The sequence below is a fragment of the Ascidiella aspersa genome, chromosome 6 (assembly GCF_963924565.1).
Source record: "Ascidiella aspersa chromosome 6, kaAscAspe10.2, whole genome shotgun sequence".
Lineage (NCBI taxonomy): Eukaryota > Metazoa > Chordata > Ascidiacea > Phlebobranchia > Ascidiidae > Ascidiella > Ascidiella aspersa.
In genome coordinates, this window is record NC_139452.1 from 30,442,268 (window position 1) to 30,463,961 (window position 21,694).

General features: G+C 35.7%; 1 protein-coding gene across 1 annotated transcript; it reads left to right on the forward strand.

Moving 5' to 3' along the window:
* Nucleotides 1-7,545: 7,545 nt before the first annotated feature.
* On the forward strand, nt 7,546-21,264 carry LOC146141232 (ras-related and estrogen-regulated growth inhibitor-like). The gene is made up of 4 exons (XM_083391322.1): nt 7,546-7,763; nt 12,963-13,019; nt 18,635-18,708; nt 20,327-21,264. Exons 1-4 carry the CDS (start codon nt 7,691-7,693, stop codon nt 20,993-20,995), a joined length of 873 nt encoding a protein of 290 aa, XP_083247448.1. The 5' UTR covers nt 7,546-7,690; the 3' UTR covers nt 20,996-21,264.
* The last annotated feature ends 430 nt before the right edge of the window (nt 21,265-21,694 follow it).

A 21,694-nucleotide genomic window follows, 5' to 3' on the forward strand; every position in this document is an offset into this window, starting at 1 on the left:
TGCATAGTGACATTTTTTCGCCAGCCGATTTCTTAGAGCCGTGGGTTTAGACTTCATTTTCTTTATTTTGACAAAAACAAACTTAAATACAGAAGTCAGTGTTGAATCGAATTCACATAAGTCACTAATAAAAAAAGGTTTCTTGCTTTCTTGCGAAGCTTTTGTTAACATTTTTTGACTTGCGCGCGCACGGCGATTGGAATTTTACAGTTTTAATTTATTTGATTGTTAAAGAAAGTAAAAATTAAAAAAAAATGTGTAACATTAATTTCCAGTGCACATGTGGGGGATCATTTGGCGACCCCCTTGGAATATTGAAACGAGGCACCAGGGCGTAGCGACGCAAAGTCTGAACATCTCTGGGTTAAATAAACGACAATTAAAGGCCTTCCCTTTAAGGCCTTGCCTACAAAAACGGTAGTTTAAAAGTTCTTAACCTAAAGAGGTAAGATTAACTCTAAAACCAAGAAACGTTTAGTTAAAGTTAAACAAGCAGAACTAAGTCGTTTCGCCGCAATTTGCGCCTACACTGACGGTCGGAACTGTATCTGAAGGAAAATGTGCAAGAAGGGCTTGATTATAAAAATAAACAGCTCGAAACGATATCGATCAAAGACCTTGGAACTGAACAGAGCTCCAACTATTCGAGAAAGTGCAGAAGCAGCAGCATTCGTTTGTGATGTGACAACAATCAGGTCATTACGTCGGAAGTTGAACTTTTTCGCCAGGCCAGATTTTCAGATTAGCCTGTCAATCATGTGACGTCATAAGCCGATGTGATTTTTCGCGTTTTTTTGGGAAGAGTGACCTTTAGATTACACGCATGACTCAACATACCCCTTTCCTGTTGAGCAGTGATTTCTGATTTTTTGAAGTTTAAATAGTAAATAGTCAGAATTTAGTTTATTAACCTTTATTATTAGCAATATTAAGGCCCATGCAAAAGTTAAGTATTACACGGATGAATTAAATAGATTTTTTTTATTTTTTAAAGGAAAGTTTGAACTTTGGATAGAAACTTGTCAGGATTAATTTTATCAACTTTTGATCGTACAAAACATTATATCAAAGCCCATACAAAGGTTAAGTATATTATACGGATAACTTAAATCTTATTTACAACATCGAAGTGTTTACATAAGCTACTTGTGTTTATTTTTAACTTTTTTTAACGTCTTACTTTAAATTTCTTGGTTGGAACTTTTAATTTTTTTTTTCGGAAAAGGATGACACGCCTGAGAGAACGCACCTTTTCTGTTGAGTGGCACTTACTATTTCCCCTTGTTTTAGTGCAAATAATGTGATCCATTTGTACCAAGCATAATACTAATTACTAGTTAATAGCAACATAAAGTGGTTTATTAAAAACACGAAAAACTGCGTGTGGTTCTATTAGTTGATTTCAAGGTGTATTTTGTTATTTTTTCAAAAAGGAGGCAATTAATGTTCTTCTTGGAGTAACAACATTAAAAAAGGTTAAGAATCACTGCTCTAGAGAAAATGTCAATTAATTTTTTACGCGATCTTGCGCCTTCACTTCCATTGCTTACAAGTCACGCTTCCTAAATTAACTTACAAACGCGTTTTGCGAGATAAAAGCAATGTGTCTTAGCACCCATGTGGTAATTTGTTCGTTTCCGCATTATTATATTACCGTTACTCCCATTATCTCTTGGCACCGTGAAGCTAAAATCATCGACCTTTTAGGAAAAGCTCTGTTGCCTCACGTCACAATGGGATGGCTACGTGACAATGGCGGGTATTGCGTCACAAAGAGACGGGTTGTTGTCGCAGGAAGGTTATGAGAAGGCGATTTATCTCAAGAAATATAAGAGTTGAGTGACGTTTTTTGTGGTGTGCTATGCAGGTGTGGACGCGTTTCCTAGGCCAGGTTGAAGGAAAATTATAAGTGAAAGGTATTGGATAGTCTTAATAAAGGAGTTTTGTTATTCTTGGGGTTCATAAACAATTTTCAAAAACTTTTTTGAGTGATAAAAAGTCTATTTATTGTATTTGATACATTCTTGTGTAGCATTAAGGTTTAATTGTCTTTATTTTGCAATGTTTTTTAAAGACTACACCATACATTTCCGGCTCATTGGTGAGATAGTTTCTTGTTACAACTGACTTGTAAAAGTGTTAGTTCAATCTAAAGATGGACCAAAAATGAATTGCTTTAGCCTATCAACGCCTTCTTATATCGTTAACAAGGTCGGCTGAAATTTTCCGGGACACTTTTTTTTCTATTTGCGCGTAGGTTAAGCGCAGAATCTATAAACACAGGGAGAAAACTATTTTATCGTCTCGATAAGAGAGTTTTGGTGCTTTGACATTATATTATTTTGTTTTAATATTCGTTATTTGAATGATAATTAAATAATTTTTAACAAAGCCGATTCTATAAGGTGGCTGCATACTTAACTGGCAAAATAAATGTCGAAAAACAGGTGTGAACAACACGTTGAGGCTGGCATCTAAACCGGCTATCGTGTATATCGGGATCGGATCTCAGTGATTCAACCCAACATTCAGCAACCTCCCAACCTCGAAAGCGTAATTTTACGAAGTAATCGCGATAAAAAGGAAGGAGCAAAAACACGGTTATTTAGCTGTCAAAAACAACTTAGCAAGCATGTTGTGCTTGGAGTCAGATGGAAAAATAAAGACCTACAGCTTGCGTCAGCAACATGAGTCGATACTTCTTCGTATTATAGGATGTTTTTAAAGGTAGATATCACTGTATTTGGTAAGGAGTTTAGACAGGCTTTACGAACTAAGTGGGTATTGACGATTAGGCTTAAATTCGAAGAAGGACAAGTGATACTGTTCGCTAATGTTAAAAGCTATTTCTTTTAGAGATTCATAGAAGAAATACTTTCGCTGTTTAAAAATCAGAAGCGGGTTTAATTTTATCGTTTAATATTTTGTTACCTCTTTCAAGAGTTTTATGAAACTAGAAAGAATAACTGATAAAGAGTTAAAGTGCAAGTGGTTTACTAATGAAGTTCTTGAAAACGAGCTAAAGCCCTAGAACACAATTTATTATCGCATTACTAATTTACTGAACCTTGTATAATTAGTCAGCCAAACTGCTTGGAACTTGGACATTTAATGTTTGGCGCCAGAAAGCCGTAATTAAAGCTTTACAAGAATGTTTTTTGTACTTTGAGGCTCACCAAAATTAACCAGCAGTATTCATATTCGGGCCAATATTAAGGCATTTAAAAAAAAGGAACATATAACAAATGTAGGGGCCATAAAAAAGTAATAAATTATTTAAGTATTATAGGACAGGTTAAATCAAGGACAAGAGACCAAAATTAACGAATTCAATCATGTTTGGACGTATATTAGTAAATTTTGAAACCTTATTAATTTTTGAAATTTTTTAATAACCATGGGGCCAAAAAAAATCCTTGAAAGCTCAAGACGGTCAAATATAACTCAAAATTACCAAGTTAGTAGTGAAAAAAAACGGTAACGTTAAAATATCACCGCTGACTTTTATCGCGCAAAATCCCACAATATTCTCCCAACCACACAAGACTTAACGCAGTTCGTATGAGAGCCATTAGCGCGACCCAATACAGTGGTATACCTTAACGCAGAGCTAACAGCTTAAACAAGGGGTTAGTCTGGTCCTTAGCTGACATCTAACCTACACCAAACCGGTGATCCGACACTTGAACTTGAGCGCCGAGAATCAACATTTTTCCAGGCTCTGACGTCAGCAGTAGGTTGCCATAGCGACGATAATGGTCGGCGGTATTGGAGTTGGTATCTCGAAAAGCTGATAATGGCTGGCAATTGAAAGGCGGTTTGCAAAATATAGTGTTTGTAATCTTGAAAATGTCTAGTTTGGACAAGATTATGGCTTGTATACGCAGGCAAATTTGCGTCAAAAATTTTTTGCCGAAAATTATTCGAAATGTCAATCAAAATTTGAACAAAGTGAACGCTGTTGATGCTTACGGGTCAAGTTCAAAAATAAATCTATACAAAAACTTACATAAAAAATCTACTTACAACGAAAGCTAAACAACCTAAAAGTCACAAGTAGAAATAAAAAAAAATAATAACTTCAGATTAAAGCTTAAATATCAATTTAAACGTTTTTTTGTGAGGATAAATCTGTTAGTTATATACCAAGGTGCATATGAATATATTGTATGCATTTTCTTTTTTCATGTCAGACTATTTACTTAGGACAAAAGCCTGATAAATTCCTCGATGGAAACATTGCCGATTAGTTTCGTTTTGCAAGCAAAGGGTTTCTGAAAAGCAGGCTTACCTTTTTGTCGCAGCCCTTTAAAATGTTTGACATATTTTCTGGTAAGTGGCGCCGACTTACACGAAGATTAGGGTCGTTTAAGGCACCGGTTTGGCCAGGACGCCCGCGGGCCATCAGCGATATTTGGAGGAAAAACATTAGTTTAATGTTGAATCATGAGCCGGAAAGATTTAGTGGTCTGCTAGGTTTACTACAATATACAAACTTAATGGACTACCGCTTGGCTTAAATCGCAATGTTGTTATTAAATGCTGAACTTATGCGAACATTTTTCGTTTAAACTGGGTGCGTAGACAGTCACCAAAGTTCTTTATAGTAAGACACAAATATCTCATTTTAAATCATATTATTCAAAGAGTTTTAGCTCAACCGCGATGTTAACTACAATATACAAACTGAATTGACTTATAGTTCGACCTAGATCGCAAAGCTTTCATTGAATGCTGAACTTATGCGAACATTTTTGTTTAAACTTGGAGTGTATATGATAACCGCTCCTAATAGTAAAACACCGATGTCTGATTTAAAATACAACATTATTTAGTTTTTTAACCCAATGCTATTTTTTTTGTTAGTTGTAACCTTATAAAAATCACAAACACTAGGGTGAGTGTTTATGAAAAAACGCTTTGTTATCGCTATAAAGTATAAACGTAAAGGCAAGATGCCGAGATTTTGAAATCGGAATTTATGTTAGTTGCATTCCGTTTCATAAACATAAATGCAAAATTGATTTAAAACAGTTTGTAATTTTGCTCAAGGAAATCAAAAGCTGGTGTTTGTTTAACGTGTGGTATTTACAACGACATAGAGTTCTCCTGAAAAACTTTTTTGCAACTAATTAATTTTGCAAAACACACGCTTCTTATACGTTGTGGTTTTCTTTAGTTAAGCCTCGATGCAATATTTCAAACAATTTCGCTCAAAAAGTTGGTGTTTGTTTAACGTGTGGTATTTTTAATGCCATACAGCAGTGCTTCCTAAACTTTTCAGTTTTGTTCGCCCCTAGCATCTATCTCCAGATTTCATTCACCCTTGTCTCATGATATGATAAAAATATCTGGTCTATATTTCACTGAACAGGTTGAACACCCGGAATATTAGTCCTGTTCGCAAGCTATTATCCATTCTGACGGTTCACCCTTATTCACCCTTTTGGTTGGTTTACCCCTGCAAAAATTGTATTTACCCTGGGGTGAACCATTCACCTGATTAATAAACACTGCCATACAGTTCTTCTGGAAAAATATTCTTTTGCAAACGATTCCTTTTGCAAAACACGCGCTGCATACGCGTTGCGTCGTCGCGGTTTTGTTTATAGTTAAGCTACGGAGCAATATTTTAAACAAATGCGTTAAATCTTCGAACAAGTGCCTTAAGTGGGTTCAAATCATGTCACTTGTCCCATTTGTAAACATCCGCTAAAAAGCTAAACCAGTCGACCGAAACAACTCTACACAAGACGTTTTTACGGCTTTCAACCTTTCATTTTAAGGTAAAACTTGATTCATTTTTGCGGTAAACAATTGGTTTTATTGGTTATTGAAGAATCTAGGACTTTTCCGGCATTTTAAACTGTTCAATATATTATAAGATAGAAAAAAAAAACACACAAAGTTTTAAAACTTGTTTTTACTTGAGACTTATTCTTAATGATAATATTAGAACAACTTTTGCAAACAAGCAATACAATGCAGTTTCTATGAGGCAAATGAATATTACTAGAAAAAAAACTAAGCAGATTTGTATCTTCCGTTCCGCCTTACTCTAATCGTGCATATACAGAGCGTAAAATCCACTTGGCAACTACAAAGTGCAAAAGCGTGCAGCAAATACCTGGCCGTTTATATTCGACCTCTTAAAAAAGAACTACTTTTTTAACATTTTGCACTTTTGAACAAAAAAACAAACATTATAACTTGTTTTTCTAGCAGAAAACGATGCTTTTTATCGCCAACTATCGCTAAAAACAATGTTTAGGTAATTATCACTTAGCATCAGGTATCGGCTACAATCACCGTCGTACAAGTTTAACTCATTTCACTGCAACATTGTAAATACAGCGCGAAAACTTTACATTGCTATGTTTGTATTCTTTTCTGCTCGGCGAATCTATTAGCCAATATTTATTTTTCTGGGCAAAATTACAATTTTCCAACATTTTATTACCCCTGATTTTTTTAACTAGTCCATTTGTACATTAAATATTAATTTAACAGCAATGTTTTTTTCAATTAGCGTCAAACCACTTTGTTTTACTTAATTTTTTTTACTTAAATACACAAACTAGTGCCTAAAAGTGATAAAAACAAACTCAAATAGCTAAACAAAAAAATAGAAAAAGAGAATTATGGCCTAAAAATTAGTTATTTTGATGTGTAAGATCAATTTCAGCCGAAAAAGCGAAGGGAGCCGGCTACTTAAAAGCGGCCACGTTATCTGGCCGTTTAGTAAGAGAGAGTAGTCGAGCGTTGGGTAAACTTCGTCCCTGACCCGAAGCATAGCTGAAGCGTCTACAACAAACCGGTGTTGTGTGCGTGAGTAAAAGGCACGCTTCAAGCTGGCTGGCTGAGGTCAGGTGTACCTTAAATAACAGGTCAGTCGGTAGAACGGATTCGGGGAGGTTGGCGCTAGGTTCTGCGTTGGTGGGGTTTGCTGGGCAAGGTTTGCAAAGCTGCCGGATTAGAAAAAAATTGTTTTTGGTGTGTTTAGTTAGACGCAGATTTTTTAAGGTTTAACTTTGGTGACGAACTCTTGAGAGAGCTGTATTTTAGGTAATAGACCTTCAAAGCAATTTTGTAGGCTTTTTTTGAAGACTGCATAGGCCGCATTTCGTCGAATGTTTCGAATATATCTTAAGATGATGGAGTTTTTAGTTAGATTATCAAAGCCCATACATAAGTAATGTTTGAAAATTGGCAAGAATAAAAGATTTATTTAAAACGTTCAAAAACGCTAGCTAGTTCTATACGAGTTTTAAAATTTATTGTTGATATTATTTTTTTATCGCTGCAAGTATAGATTCTGCTTTTAAATTAAAAAAATATCCAAACCTAGAGATATGAAAATTGGTATGTTTTGTATTAGGCTGTAAGTAAGTTCAATTTGAGTTTCGTAAGAAAGAAAAGTAAGAAAGATTATGGAAATCACCCTCGGATTGTAGTTAGATTACAGAAACGTATTTTTTTAGTAAACCAGCTTATTATTCAATAACGATATCGTTAAAAATGCCATGTTATGTCAAGTTGTTTCCACTTGACTATTTCTCATAATTTTATAATCGAAATTCCGTGTGATCTTGCCAATGTTAATTTAACCTGTCTGCGATTCGCAGAGTTATTTAGGTTTAAAAGTCTGTCGAATGTTGTCATTGTTACGTCACTATATCCGCTGTGACAGATGATGTTCAAATCGACTTCGAGCAACAGGATTCGACTGATGGTAATTGGAGAAGAAAAAGTCGGAAAATCAGGTAAATTTTCAAAGCATTTTTGTCAGAGTTTTAGAAAAAGTAAAACCGTAAATACTATTTCTACTACTTTTATTAATCGGCATTTGAAGGCCGATTGCCAGTTTTTATCTATGTTGTTATTTCTCGGTAGTTTAACTAAAAATATTTATGAACATAGTGTTTTTGTAAAAAGGTTGTACCAGACGTAGAAATAGTTTTAGTAACAATTACCTAACGTCATGCTTTGGAGCATAATGGTTGGAGGTTGTAGTAAGACGCAGTAAGAGTCACATTTTGAACGTTTCAAATAACTCTTTATTCATTTTCAACCTTGAAAAATGACAGTTATTCATTTTCAACCTTGAAAAATGAATAAAGAGTTATTCGAAACGTTCAAGATGATACCTACTTCTGTGTGGGCTTTGATATTTTTATTACGCCGAACGTCATACTAATTTACAGGAACGTTGTTAGGTATTTTTTTTAATTCGAGTTTTGTTCACATTGATTATATCTTTCTATACTTTTGTAACATGAAAAGTCGATGTTTAAAGACTTCAAGCTTGTAAAATGGCAATGCCGTCTAGTCCAGTTGTTAAACAGACTCACTGGGCTAGGCGTCAATCTCGTATTTTATTCAATCAATAAATAATAGACAAAGTTGTAAAATACAGCTAGATTTATTGAACGCAAATTTTTATAATTTCCCAAAAGCAAAAACTACAATGGAAGCTTTTATTTAGTCTGATAATAAATCTACAACCTTTTCATGTTTATGAAGCAGTAAAAACTTTTTTATGCCAAGTCGTTATGTTCACAAAAAGCGCCATACAAATCCTACAAATGGCTGCTTGGTAAAAAACAGACTTTGTAAATTCTACAAATGAGTGCTTTGTAAAAATAACGGATTAGTGAATTATTTCGGGTAGCAGTCTTTACAATGGAGCAACAGTTCTGTCTGGAAACCGCAAAATGTAAACGTCGCCCGGATAGCTCCGAAATACAATTTTCTCCGGTTTTGTTTGCTTACTGTAAGCAAGGTACGAGAACAGTACAGTTTGTCGAGCGGGGAAAGCCAATAACCCACACGTTTTGTCAAAAGATGGGCTGTTATCTCATATGTGGGTGGTTTTAATGTCAGTGAAGTCACTGGTTTTTTAAGGTTATATAAAGCAGTGTCTTTCAACCGGGTGTACCAAATTTTCTGAAAGGTGTACCACATTGACGGGGTGTACAAAAGATCTTCAGTAAACGTGAAAAGCGTATACTGTTCCACAAAAGGTTATATAAAGAACAGTGCTTTGGTCCAGGGGGGCGTGGCCACCTTAAAAATGTATTTGTTGCCTATTTTAACTACATAAATGCATATTTTGGATTACGTTTCGAGTATTTTTTAACCTCTTTTGATAAATTTATTCTCATAATGAAAGTTTTGGCTACTTAAACGATATAAAGGCGTTTATTGCTTTGCGCGAATAGATAACATCTTGGGAATATAGTTTTTGTATTGAACACAACTCCAAGGTTAAACTTTAACAAAACAAAAAACGAAATGTGTACAGTCTTTTGTATTGGATAACTTCTTCCTAACGATATATATATAACCTAGATTTAACAATCATTTTCAACGCAAATTTGTAGGTCCTTTTTGCTTCTTATATCCATTAAAAAGTCATAGGTATAGTTATTTTTTTAACAAACTGAAATCCATTAGGTTGTTTTTTGTGGTTAACGATACTAAAAGGTTAAGAAGCATGGCCTTAAGGGAAGCACGCGACAGAACTTGTGTTCTCGTGTTTCGAGTGGCGTCGCGTTTTCTTCAACAAGTGGCTTCAAGCGACTTCCAAGAAAATGCAACAATAACAGGTTTCAAGATCCAAAGCACAAATTTACCGCGGCACGGCTGGCATTACTACAAGACTAGCTGGAACCAGCGTTTCTCAACCCATGGGTCGCGACCCAAAATTGTGTGGCCGTTTAATTTGGTTGGGTCGCCGACTGCAATAGTTTTATATGGTTAAGTTCCAAGCAAGTTCTTTCTAAAAAAAATAGGGAAATTGCCGACGCAATATGCACACATGGCTTATATTAACTAAACTGCTTACAAAGTGCAGTCAAGTAGATTGGGTCGCCAAAGCTTCGCTGGCATAGTTACGCTCAATATTTGGGCCATTGCGATAAAAGATTGTTATACACTGATATACAGCATTCAATTCATTACATAGAATCCAAACTTTATGGTTATACTAAATTTGCGATCGGGATATTAGATTAAAAAAATAACACTTCATTTACCTTACTTTTGAAAATGTAGTTCTCAACATGAAGTATTTTATAGTTATCTTCTGTCAATTTTCCTAAATTTCACAAATCCCTAAAAACCGAAAAAAAAAGAATATTGGCGACGCAATAAAAAACGGTGGCTTGAAATAAACACTTCACAATAGGTCGCGATTTTCTGATCGCACCTCAAGTCACGGAACCCGCCCGCCACACCTGCGCTGCCCATTGTTGTCCAACAATCGCTCGCGTGTGTCGTCACACAAATGTCTACGATCGAGATTATACCGGGCGCTTGTGACATCACAAAGGAACTGACCAAGGGGATATTTTTGCTGGTCAAGCGTTTTTTTCTGGTCGTTGCGCTTTTGGGGCAGAAATAAAAACACAAACAGCCGGCTACCGAAGGTTAAAGTCACGCTACGGTAACCGGCAGCTCGATAATCAAATTAGGAGAAGGGCGGTGTACAGTAGTTTGTACCCGGTGGTAATGAAAAGTGCAGCAAACAAGTTGATTTCTACTGACTCAAGTCATGCTGAAACCTATTTCTAGTTATACATCGTCGGCAAGCAAACTTTACCAAACCGTAATTTAACAACAAAAAGAAGATATAAAGTTGTTTTTTAGACAATTTTAGCCAATCCAAACCATCATTAGCCACAAGACGGTCCAAAACAAGCAACTAAAATCTAGATATATGTATATTTCGGAAAGAAGCAATAATAAACCAACTGTAACATAATAAAAGTATCGCATTTCAAGTTCATTTTACAAATAATTTATGGAAAGTCACTCAAATATATCCATTCAAGTTCAGGTATTCACAGTGACTTTAGAGCTTAATTGTTCTTTTAGTCAGCACAGATCATTTGGTGTGGGGGTATTAAAAAGAAAGTGATAAATCGTTACTGCGAACTTCCATATTTGGGTATTTTTTTAAGATGCTCAGCCTTGGGTATGCGCGTGTGTGTTTGTTACGTCACAGTAGCGACAAACAGACCTTAGTTGTTCGCTTACACTTGACAAATATTTATCGAGTGTCCAACGTTTCACCGAACTAAGGGTGCTTCAAAGTTGGGAAAGACTCCGTATTTCAGCCCACGGCCGCCCTACAACCCCGCCTTTCATCTGAGCGCCGCGACGCACACTGTGAGGTCACAATGCGAGGTCGCGCATGGTCAAAAACAAGCAAAAAACTTGGCTGTGCCTAAAAAAGCCGCGGAATTCGGGAAAAATCATGGTTTCGTTTCGCTTGCCTTCAGCTTATGAAGCTCTAATCTGATTTCGACGCCTTTCTGTTTGCTTTGTTCCGGACCTGTAGGGTTTTTGACGTCACTAAGCCCATTGTCAACAAAGGGGGGCATCGAGGGGGGCTTGGGGTGTGAACGTGACATACCAAAGGAACTTGGGAGATTAAAAAAGTTCTCGAAATAACGCAAAATATACTTAAGCAATTTGAACCGTTTTAAGTGAATTTTATCACAAAACAGGGATCATAATTTTTTAATAAATTGGCAGATTACTGTAAGGCCTGGTGAAGGCCGAATATAACATTTTGTGTCGGATTCTATAAACTCGATTATATTATCGTTAAACAAAGAACATATAAATCAGTGGGTATTTTTGTTGTTTTATCTTACTCTGCTGAAAATTTTCCAAAAATCTTGCATGAACCTAATGCTGTTAATTGAGAAGCATCACCCCCGTACTTCAACCTTGGAAAAAAATGTGCAAAGTTTAATCTTTGGTAGGTATACTGCTTTTACAACTGTAGCCGGAATATTTTATCTGGGACCCAATGTTAAAATGCGTGGTTTACCGTATGGCATTATTACAGGGTTCAGCTTAAAATAAAGTCTCCGTCATGTTTCAAAAGTCAGTTCTTTTTAAAAAAAAGTTTGATTCCGAAGTGTTAAGTGATGTTAAGTCACCTAGAAGTAATAACCCAGGTGTGAATCAATAATACCTAGCTCATGTTCTTTGAAGCGTACGCTAACATTCTTAAGGTGATCCTATATTTTCAATTGGACAGCTAAATGGTGCATTGCACACAATCTGTGATCAAACAAATAAAATAAAATTCCCGGAAAATCATATTACTTATGCTAGTTCTACAGCTCAGTTCAGCTTAACACAAGGCAAAATAACCCAAGTACAAAGTAATTCTTCTTGGCTATATTTCTTGGTAAAAGGGTAGCTGCTACTGTTTCGTTGTTTTTGATCTCGGGGAAAATGGCACGCAGTAAAATGAAATGAAACGTTTCGGCATTTTACAGCCATGAATAGCGGTTTGACAAGCTTGTAAAATATCCAAAAATAGAATCCCAATAAAAACTGGTGCATTTTAAAATGTTGCGCCTAACGGGATACATAAAGAAACTGTACACAGTTTAAATCTTTGTTGTGCACAGTAAACCAAATATGTGAAATCAACTTATAAAAGGGCAGTGAAACATTACCTATAGCTGGACTATTTGATCATAGTAGTGACGTCATTTGGTATCATATTTTTTTACGAAAAAAAATCAACATTTCGGGCATTCCTACTGAGTTTAACCAGATAACATTTTCCAAAAGACAAAAAAGGTTGTTTTAGAAATTTGCGAAAGAATGCAAAAAATAAAACGGAAAAAAGCAAGAAAACAGACTGAAACATTTCCGCGCATCTTTGGCATTTAGGCTTGAAATGTCATTTGGCGACCAAAGTTGTCTAGCAAACAAATTTGAGGTTTACTTGGAGCCAAAACTTCCCCCTTTGTGTAATCTGATGAGGCTAAAGTGCTTTCTAAGCTGATTTGACAAGTTTGTGTTGTTAAGGTGAAACAACAAGACAGCTTACAAAGTGAACATCTTGCTTCATGCATAATGTATGCGGCGACCTAGTATGGGTTCTTTGTGCTGTGTATTGATTGATTGACGTTTTGCTGTTTCTTTTACAGCCCTGGTCGTGAAATATCTGACAGGAAGATTTATCTGGGAATATCAGTCGGATGATGGTAAGTACTTTTTAAATATATTTAGGCGAATTAAAACAGTACGATATTTGGCTTAAGTACGGCCTTACGAAACAGGAATATTAGTTAATAAATACAAATGAAACAGTTGTAGTAGTACGTAATACGAATATCAAAGCCCATGAAGTAGAAGCTATCATTTTGAATGTTTCGAATAACTCTTTTTAATATTGGAAATGAATAACGAGATATTCGAAACGTTCAAAATGCTACCTACTTCTGTGTCGGCCTTGATTTTCTTATTATATTTTAACTACAACCTCCAACCATTATGCTTCGAAGTAAGGTGATTGGGACAAGTTTAAACACTTTAAACAAGTGATGCACAATATTTGATTTTAGTGAAAAGACCGATTTTTTTAATTTTAGAGGCAGATTTATGTGAACAAAAGTATTGTTAACTGTTTTTACCCTGGGAAAATCGATTAATTGGCCGAGCTTTGAATAAGTAGAGATCCTACAACTAAAACCATCGCTGCCGTTTATCGACCTACATTTAAAATTATACTACACCCTATTTTTACCTGGAACCTTGTATAGGTTTTAGTCACGGCTAAAAATACATAACTGTTGATTGCGTGTGAAAGGCCTTACGTTATTCATAGCAACCTTAAAATAAAATTATTTATAAGTGATTTATTTCTTGACTCGTTGTAATGGGTCCTTAAAAAAACAAAAAAAACATTGCCATGAGGCGCAATGTAAAATGATAAACTTCGCTGCGTCGTTTAGTAAAGTTAAATTATTTTTTTCTTGAAAATAATGCAAAATAAAACGTGGCGGTAAATTGTCGACAAATCCGTTCTATACTTATGATGTTTGGTCGATATTGGACGCTCGTGGCAAAACATTGAATGCTTTATTGTTGTGATCTGTCAGATTAACATCAATCACATTAATAGACTACAAACAACAGGTGGTCGCCTCTGTTACAAAACAAACTTGGATCAAAATAATTGACAAGGAAGTCATGTAACAACACACGGCAGATGTAAAATCACTTGTGAAATACCAATAAAATCATTAAGCATTTGTCATTTATAGGCCCTTTTTTAGATTTAAAATAAATAATTAAATTTTCAGCTATTTTTGAAATCCTTTTCAAGGATTGTAAAACTATGGCACGGGTAATTCTTTTTTCTATTTATTATTTTAGAAGAATATTTGTGAAACGTTAACACTTTTTAGGCGAAATACCATTTCGAGGGGTGCGTTGAAATTATTGTTATTAATTGTGTTATACTGTTAATAATCCAGCTGGAAAACAATTATTTATTTTTAAAAAAACCGTACAAACTAATTTTTTAGTTTTTATTTCAATTTTTCGTTTATGAATTCTTTGGTCTCGAAAAGTGCAACCAGAAAATCGTTTGTTTCTCGAAAAAAATGTCTATTGATTCAAAAAATTCTAAAAAAAACTTACACGCCAATCTTTTTTTTTTGTCATTTACACACAAAAAACTTTAAAATACGCACGCCCAGTTATTTCGGTCCAATTTTGCAACCAACCAGCATTTGCAGCCGGCGAGAGTGGCTGGAGTCGTGACCCTGCGGTCGAGGATATATTTGGTGGCACACAGACGAGAGTGACGAAGGTTATCGTCCTTATCAGTCAGACGTGAGTCGGGAAAGGGCCAAAAAAACATCGCTTTTATGCGGCTTTCGTCTGCCAATGCACTTGACTTTACGCGGTGAACGAAATGGGACTTGGCCAAGACAAGCACCTGGTGCTATCTCGAATATAGGGAAGGCTTGTTGTTTTAACCAAGTAGGGCGTTAAGGCTTGAATGCTAATTAAAACTACTCGAAATATTACTTATTAGTCATAGAAACCACATGAAGTTTTAATAATCCTTGATACGCTTTTGAGGAAGTAATGTGGTAAACTTGAAATAAGACAATTTTACATCGTTTTTAATTAAAGAGTTTTCGTAAATCTTGTTTAAACGGGTAAAGAAATTGAATACGAAAATACACCTTAATCTGTATAAAACACAAACCTATGTTTTATGTCACACAATTTGAAATATATTTTTTGCATGAGTTCGTTGCTTAGCTGATCGCCCAAAACCATTTGTCCTTGGCCAAGTCTATTTTATGGCGAATTTTAGATCTAATATTAAAACAGGATATTTTTCCAAACCAAACAGTCATGTATCTCCTCTCAGTAAAACGGTTTCCTTGTACGAGTTAATTTATTTAAGTTAAAGAAATCCAGTAAAAGCAGGATTCCCTCTCACAATTAAACTGAACACATATCATGCCACATAAAACAAAAGCCCATGCTTTGTGTTACACGTTAAGTATTTTTTTTTTTAGTTTACTCTTTTGACTTTACTTTTGAGTATTTTTCGAATGTAAGGGTGGATTGAGCTAACTTAGTGAAGGAGCTAAAGCTAATCAGTGAAAGCGTTTTGCGTGGGTTCGTTGAACTGGTAGCCCCTAAACCATTTGTCCGTGTCCAAGACTATTTTGGGTGAAATAGGAACCCCAAGAACTAACAAAGTGGTTTAAACACGCCCGTTTGCCTGAACGCCTACTTTTATGTTCTGCTTTTACTTGTGTGTAAAAGCGCAAGTATGCTTTGTAAATTTGCAAAACTATTAGGGTGGGTAAAACTTTTCAGTTTGCTTTATTTTTCATTTAGTAATCGGAATTCGGGACATCTGTTAAAAAATTAGCTCGTAAAGTAATTCCGTGGTTAAAATAGCGATTATTTAAGTTGTAACCCTCTTTAGCAATACAGTTTAGCTAACTCATTGGATTTATATTTTAAAATTGTTTAAATCAAACGTGTAGTAAATTAAAACGTGTAGTAAATTAAAGCGAGTGGAGTTATTGCGTGTTGCTGTTTTGTTAAAAAACGCGCACACGTATAATTTACTGGAAATTATATTTTTCTACGGTTCAAGTAATTTTGTAAAGCGACATATGATGATAGCATGTTCAGCAATAAGGGCTGTTGTTGTTACGGCATAATGGAAATTCTATAAGTTTAACGACTATACTCACTTAGACCGCTCGTGTTTATTACGTCACAAAATGAAATGGTTCAAATCGCGATTGCGAAATAATCGTGCGAAAACGGTTAACAACAGTTAGAGCTGAAAATATTGCGAAAGTGTTTAACCACTAAGTAGAGACATGGATAAAATGGAAGTTTGTAAACTCTGTTTTTCACAACTTCAAAGAAAGTCAGTCTCATCGTATTATGACAATTCTTTTTTTTACCGTTTTAAACCTAAATGTTGCTCTTCAAAAATAAAAATGTTGCCCTTCTTAAACAAAAAGTTGCCATTTTTAAAAACAAAACTTTTTACTCCTATATTTGATACATATTCCCTACATTTAAACCTCAAAGTTGGGTGCAAAAATAGGTTTAAAAAATAAGGGTCTATTGCTCTTTTTGCGTTTACCTCGGATGTAGAAAAAGGCCATTAAACTCACACTATTCGTTTCCCCAAAAGCTAGCAGAGGTGCAGCGAATACATGTTGTTTACCAAGGAATGCCACACACACATTTACTGGTCCCTCGTACGTTGAAGGATTGCTGGGTAAACAGGGGCTCTACAATGTAGTGCGGGGGGTAGGCTAAGATTTATTGTGATGTATCGGACAAACATGCAGACGCTTGTGGCACAAATGGAGCAATTCCCTTGATCATAATTGACCCAGCTAAATTCGTTGATCATAATTGACCTATTGGAACTATATATACGTTGATTAATTGACCAAATTGAATTCGTTAATCATATTTGGCCCAACTCAATTCTTGAATATAATTGACCTTTGAACTATATATATATATATATATATATTAACTAATTGACCAAACTCAATTCGTTGATCATAATTGACCTCAATAAATTCTTGAATATAATTGACCTAACTCAAATTTGTTGATCATATTAATAACAGCTTAATTTAAGAAAAGTTGAAATGCTGAGGTTTGGGCTGCAATTAGGTCGTTTCGGCATTTTACGAACGCGTATCGATTTTTTTGACTTGCTTTCATTTATTTTTGTTGAAACTTTTTAACGGGTTTAATTGGTTTTCGTTCGGTTCTGTAAAGCTTTTTCAGAGACGCGAGGTAATTATTTTTCGTTATAATGAGCAACGAACGGTTTGCGTGTTTAAGCAGATAAGACGAACCAATCTTAATTAAACCCCAATCTTTACAGGAAATCAATTAAGAAACAATCAGATTGGATTTAATGAAAATCATTAAATTACTCAATCGATTGCTAAATTTCTTTATCGAAACAAATCGAAATCAATAGTTGATGCACAGCAGGACGCACACAACTAGTCGATAGCAATCCAATTCTTATAAATGATGCTCTGATTTACTTCTCGGTCAAATTAAGTGAAGATGATACAAGTTCGTATCGAAACGTCCTAATCAAGATGGTGTTGATCTACTCGATGTTTTTGCTTTGCAATTCATTATCAAAAATCAATTCTTCATGTGGCCTTTTCTATTGAACAAAAAACGCCTTGTAGCTATTCTAGCTAGCAGCAGAATGTAAATGTTATCGTGTCTCGAGCGCCCAAGCGTGTAATTACTCGCCTTAAACCTCAGACTGTTCGAATTAGCGGTCGGGAACAAATAAGGTTTCCGCGGCAATTTAGGCTCAATTTCGCCGCGGCTTTTAAACCAATGACTGCCATGCGGTTGTGTGCCCTAGGATTAAAGATAATCTCGCGCCCAGTGATGTTGTGTGCTCTAGGATGAAAGCGTAATCCATTAACTTACTGAACGTTCAACAAAAACCGCTGACTGATTTACAAGTTTAGATTATTTCGGGCCAAATTGAAGCGCAAATATTTTAGCAGGAATTTGGAAATTCGTGTATCTATTTTAATGACGAAGTTCCTGAAACACCTAAAAGTATCACGGACGGGTTATTTGTCAAATATTGACAAGCGCTGATTCGTCAACTATAGAGATTGCAAAATAAGGCTGTCAGTCTTAGAGGCGCCCTGCTTTAAACTAGTCGTGGTTGCGTGGAAATAATTGGAGATATATCTCAGTTCCTTTTTTGGTTTGCTGCAAATTGATTTTTGGTGCTTTTTGTTTTGCACAACTGAGTAGTTTAAGCATCACGACTTCGCAATTCTATTTGAAACTAATTGGAGACTAAGCAAACGGTTGTGACTAATATTCATCACAGCAAATATCATTTAACACACTTGAATCGAAGTCCCGCACATTTTGCAATAATTCCTACATGTCTTGTATCACATTAGTCTGGAAATGCTTCGCTCTATTATTTAAATAAGAAAATATAAATACATACAACATTATAATGAGCTTAATTTCTTTTTGGCTGTTAGCGTTTTTATAGCTGTTTATAAAGTAAATAAAAAAATTATTCAAAACTTTCAAAATGCTTACTACTTCTGTATTTGGTATTTTTTGTGCTAACTACTTCTGTAAGTAGAATTACAATATTTATCCACATTTAGGGCTTCAGGCTAAAAATAGGCAAAAAAGTAAGCAATGCATATAGCTAACCACAATTCGTTTAGCCAAAACCTCACATTGGGTTATAGAGTGCTGTGTATGGTGTAATCAGTTCATCTTGTTCTTTTAGATTGGAAGTATGAGTACCAGACGATCATTGACGGGGAGCTGGTGTTTATGGAGATCATCGATTCTCTTACCATGGTGAGTACTGTAATTTACATAAAGCAAAGTAATCGTCTGGAAAAAAATAATTTGTTGGGTAAAATTTCTTCAAACACATCTTTATATTTCAATTTTTACATTAAAAATGGTTTTGTTGGGAGTGCTAAATTTTTTAGCAAAGTTTTTGTCACATAAGTGCCTTCAACCTGCTGTCAACTTTCCTAAAAATAGTTTCAACTAGTTTTGCGCAATGCAAGCAAAACAGTGAGTAAATACGAACGTAATACCAGAACAGAAGCTGTGCAAATAAAGATAATTTTGATTCATGTGGACCAGTGTCGGTAGGAGTTTTTTTATATGACGTCACAAAAAATAAACTTAAGAAACCTGCTGTTTTTGGTCGAACTCCCGCAAAAATAAGAAACAGAAATCAAATTTATGAAGGCGCGAAAGCGTTTTATTTTAATTTAATTTTTTTTTTGTAAAATTTAATCTGTTTTTCTTAAAACTGTGAAACATTTGAATTAGGACGTAATGGACCCAAATAAACTAATCCACACACCCCCAATGGGTCCATGAACCCCAGTTTGTCAACCCGCTTACTTGTACGACAAGTACAAAGCACTTAGACTGTGATGTTTAGGTTACACTTCAAACTGTGGGGTTTGGGTTCTCGGGGATTAGTGACTTCGGGTGATTTTGGGGTCTCCGTGGTTGGTTTGAGTGCTTACTCAGACCCGGGTTTGATGTGGGTGGCTATGGGGCTGATACTGGGGCTGTGAAGTATCCCAGCAGAAGTTAGCACTTAACTTGTACATGCCCAGATTACTAATCTGATCCAATTTAAACCTAGAAAACATTTTTTGTGTTAAATGTTGGACTTTAAGAAAACGCTGAATCTACCGACCAAAATTTAAAATCTACCTTTATGAAAAATTCGAAGCAAACGAATAGCTTAATGAGCGCCGATTCATCACAAAGAACCTTAAATGTTGCACCATAATAAAACTACGTGGAAGTAAACTTACGACGCAAATAAGGCAAAATGTAATTTTGGCCGAATATTGCTCCACTTTTCTGGTAAATTAAGCTTAAAACAAACTCTGTAAAATATATTATATAACCTTCATTTATGTAAGCAAAAACTGCGCAAAATGCTCCAAACTCTGCAAATACAATTATATTTTCCTTCTTTGAATAGTTTTACATGCATCAAGGCTATACAATAATGCTGCAAACGCAAAAAATAATAATATCCAACTGCTTTAAACAACAGCAGAATACTCTATCAAAGCTAGCAATTCAGGTCAGACACAATAAACAGATCTTAAAAGATATATATATATATATATATTTTGCCAAATCAATGGATTCTATTTCAATAAGATATACTGACGACGCCTTAGTTGGCAGGAATTAAGTTCGACATTAACTTGCAAGGGTCAAGGTGATTTCTATTTTTCACATATTCAGTGCAACACCGCTTTCGACAAGGAACAAATAAAAGATAAAAAATTATCTATTGTTTTTTTTACTTGGTTTAAAAAAAATCAATATCTGAATCGTTTTTTACAGGACGAAGTTCAAATAAAAGATAGAAAATAAGTTTTTTTGCCTTGTTTTCGAAAAACACTAATATCTCCCCCGTTTTTTGCAGGACGAGGGCCAAATTAAACGCGCCGAAGGCTTTATCCTCGTCTATGACGTCACAAAGCCGGGTAGTCTGCGCCGCGTGGAGGAAATAAAGAAGCGAGTTGAGGGGGTTCGTGCGGGGGCTAAGTTCCTACCCCTGGTCCTTGTGGGGAACAAGTGCGACCTCGAACATTCGAGAAGCGTGGAGTCGGAACAAGCAACCGCCTTAGCCAATCAGATCGGCGCTGTGGGTCACGTGAGCTGCTCCGCTTGTGGTTCGGAGAAAAACGTGAGGTTCGCGTTTGATGAAATCTGCCGCGAGGTGGCGTGCGTGAGGCTCCGTTTGGCGCAAAAACGTGAACGAAGAAGAAGCAGCTTAAGCCAGGTTCGACAGAGCTTTAAAATGCTCGTTCACACCGGAAAAGCGAGGTCCAACAACGCTAGTAACCCTACCAGCGGTAGCAGCAGCCCCATTGCTACTTTTAACGGCCGTTCACCCCTAAACGGGGGTCGCAAAGGGGGTAAATACGTCCCCACGTCGCCGTTTTCGTCTCCGGTTTTAAACGATCTTCCTGAGGAGGAATCTTCGAGTATTTTGCGATATTTGTCCGAGAGCGACGTGCGGGCGACATCTAACGGAACTTTGCGACGCTCGGCTCACCAGCACAACACTTACGCACATACACTGAACTAAGCTACTCATATGAGTGATTAAAACGTTTTTTGTGTTTTTGTTTATTTTTTTATGCTTGGCAGTATATATTTAGGCGGTCGGGAAATATCAAAGCAATTTTATTATTGTCAAATAAAGCATGCCCAGTAATATAGGATCAAAGACAATACTCGATGCTAAGTACTAGCTTTTGGACCCTTCCGATACTAGGGTGGTATTTTTTGCGTTTCCCCTCGTTTTTTTGCTGTTTTGTGACACCATGTAAGATATAGAATCGATAAAAAATAACGTTTGAATTACTTTTACCTTTCAGTCTCTATTTACAAAACGTAATCATTTTCGCATTAGCTTCGGTTTCTTCTGCGTATATAATTACATAATGCTACCATTGTGCGTTTTGCGCAATGTGCATTGTTTTATTTGAATGTCTACATAATTGAATTTTAATTCTGTAGAGATTTAAAAACTGATTTACGCCCCAAACTACACCAAGTTTGCCCCGAAGCATGTTTATAATTTGTGTGACAGAGCGCTTTTGCGTTTAAAACATGTAGAAAATGAAGCTGCTTGCTTTAATGTTGTGAAACATCGTAGTCTTTTGTTTTTGCTGGCGAAAATGAAGAAAGGTAGGTGTTGATTGCGTTAAGACCCAGCAGCCATTGATTGGTTGCTGATATAAACCTTCGCCAATTGTTCACTATCGTATTTTTCTCTGACAAA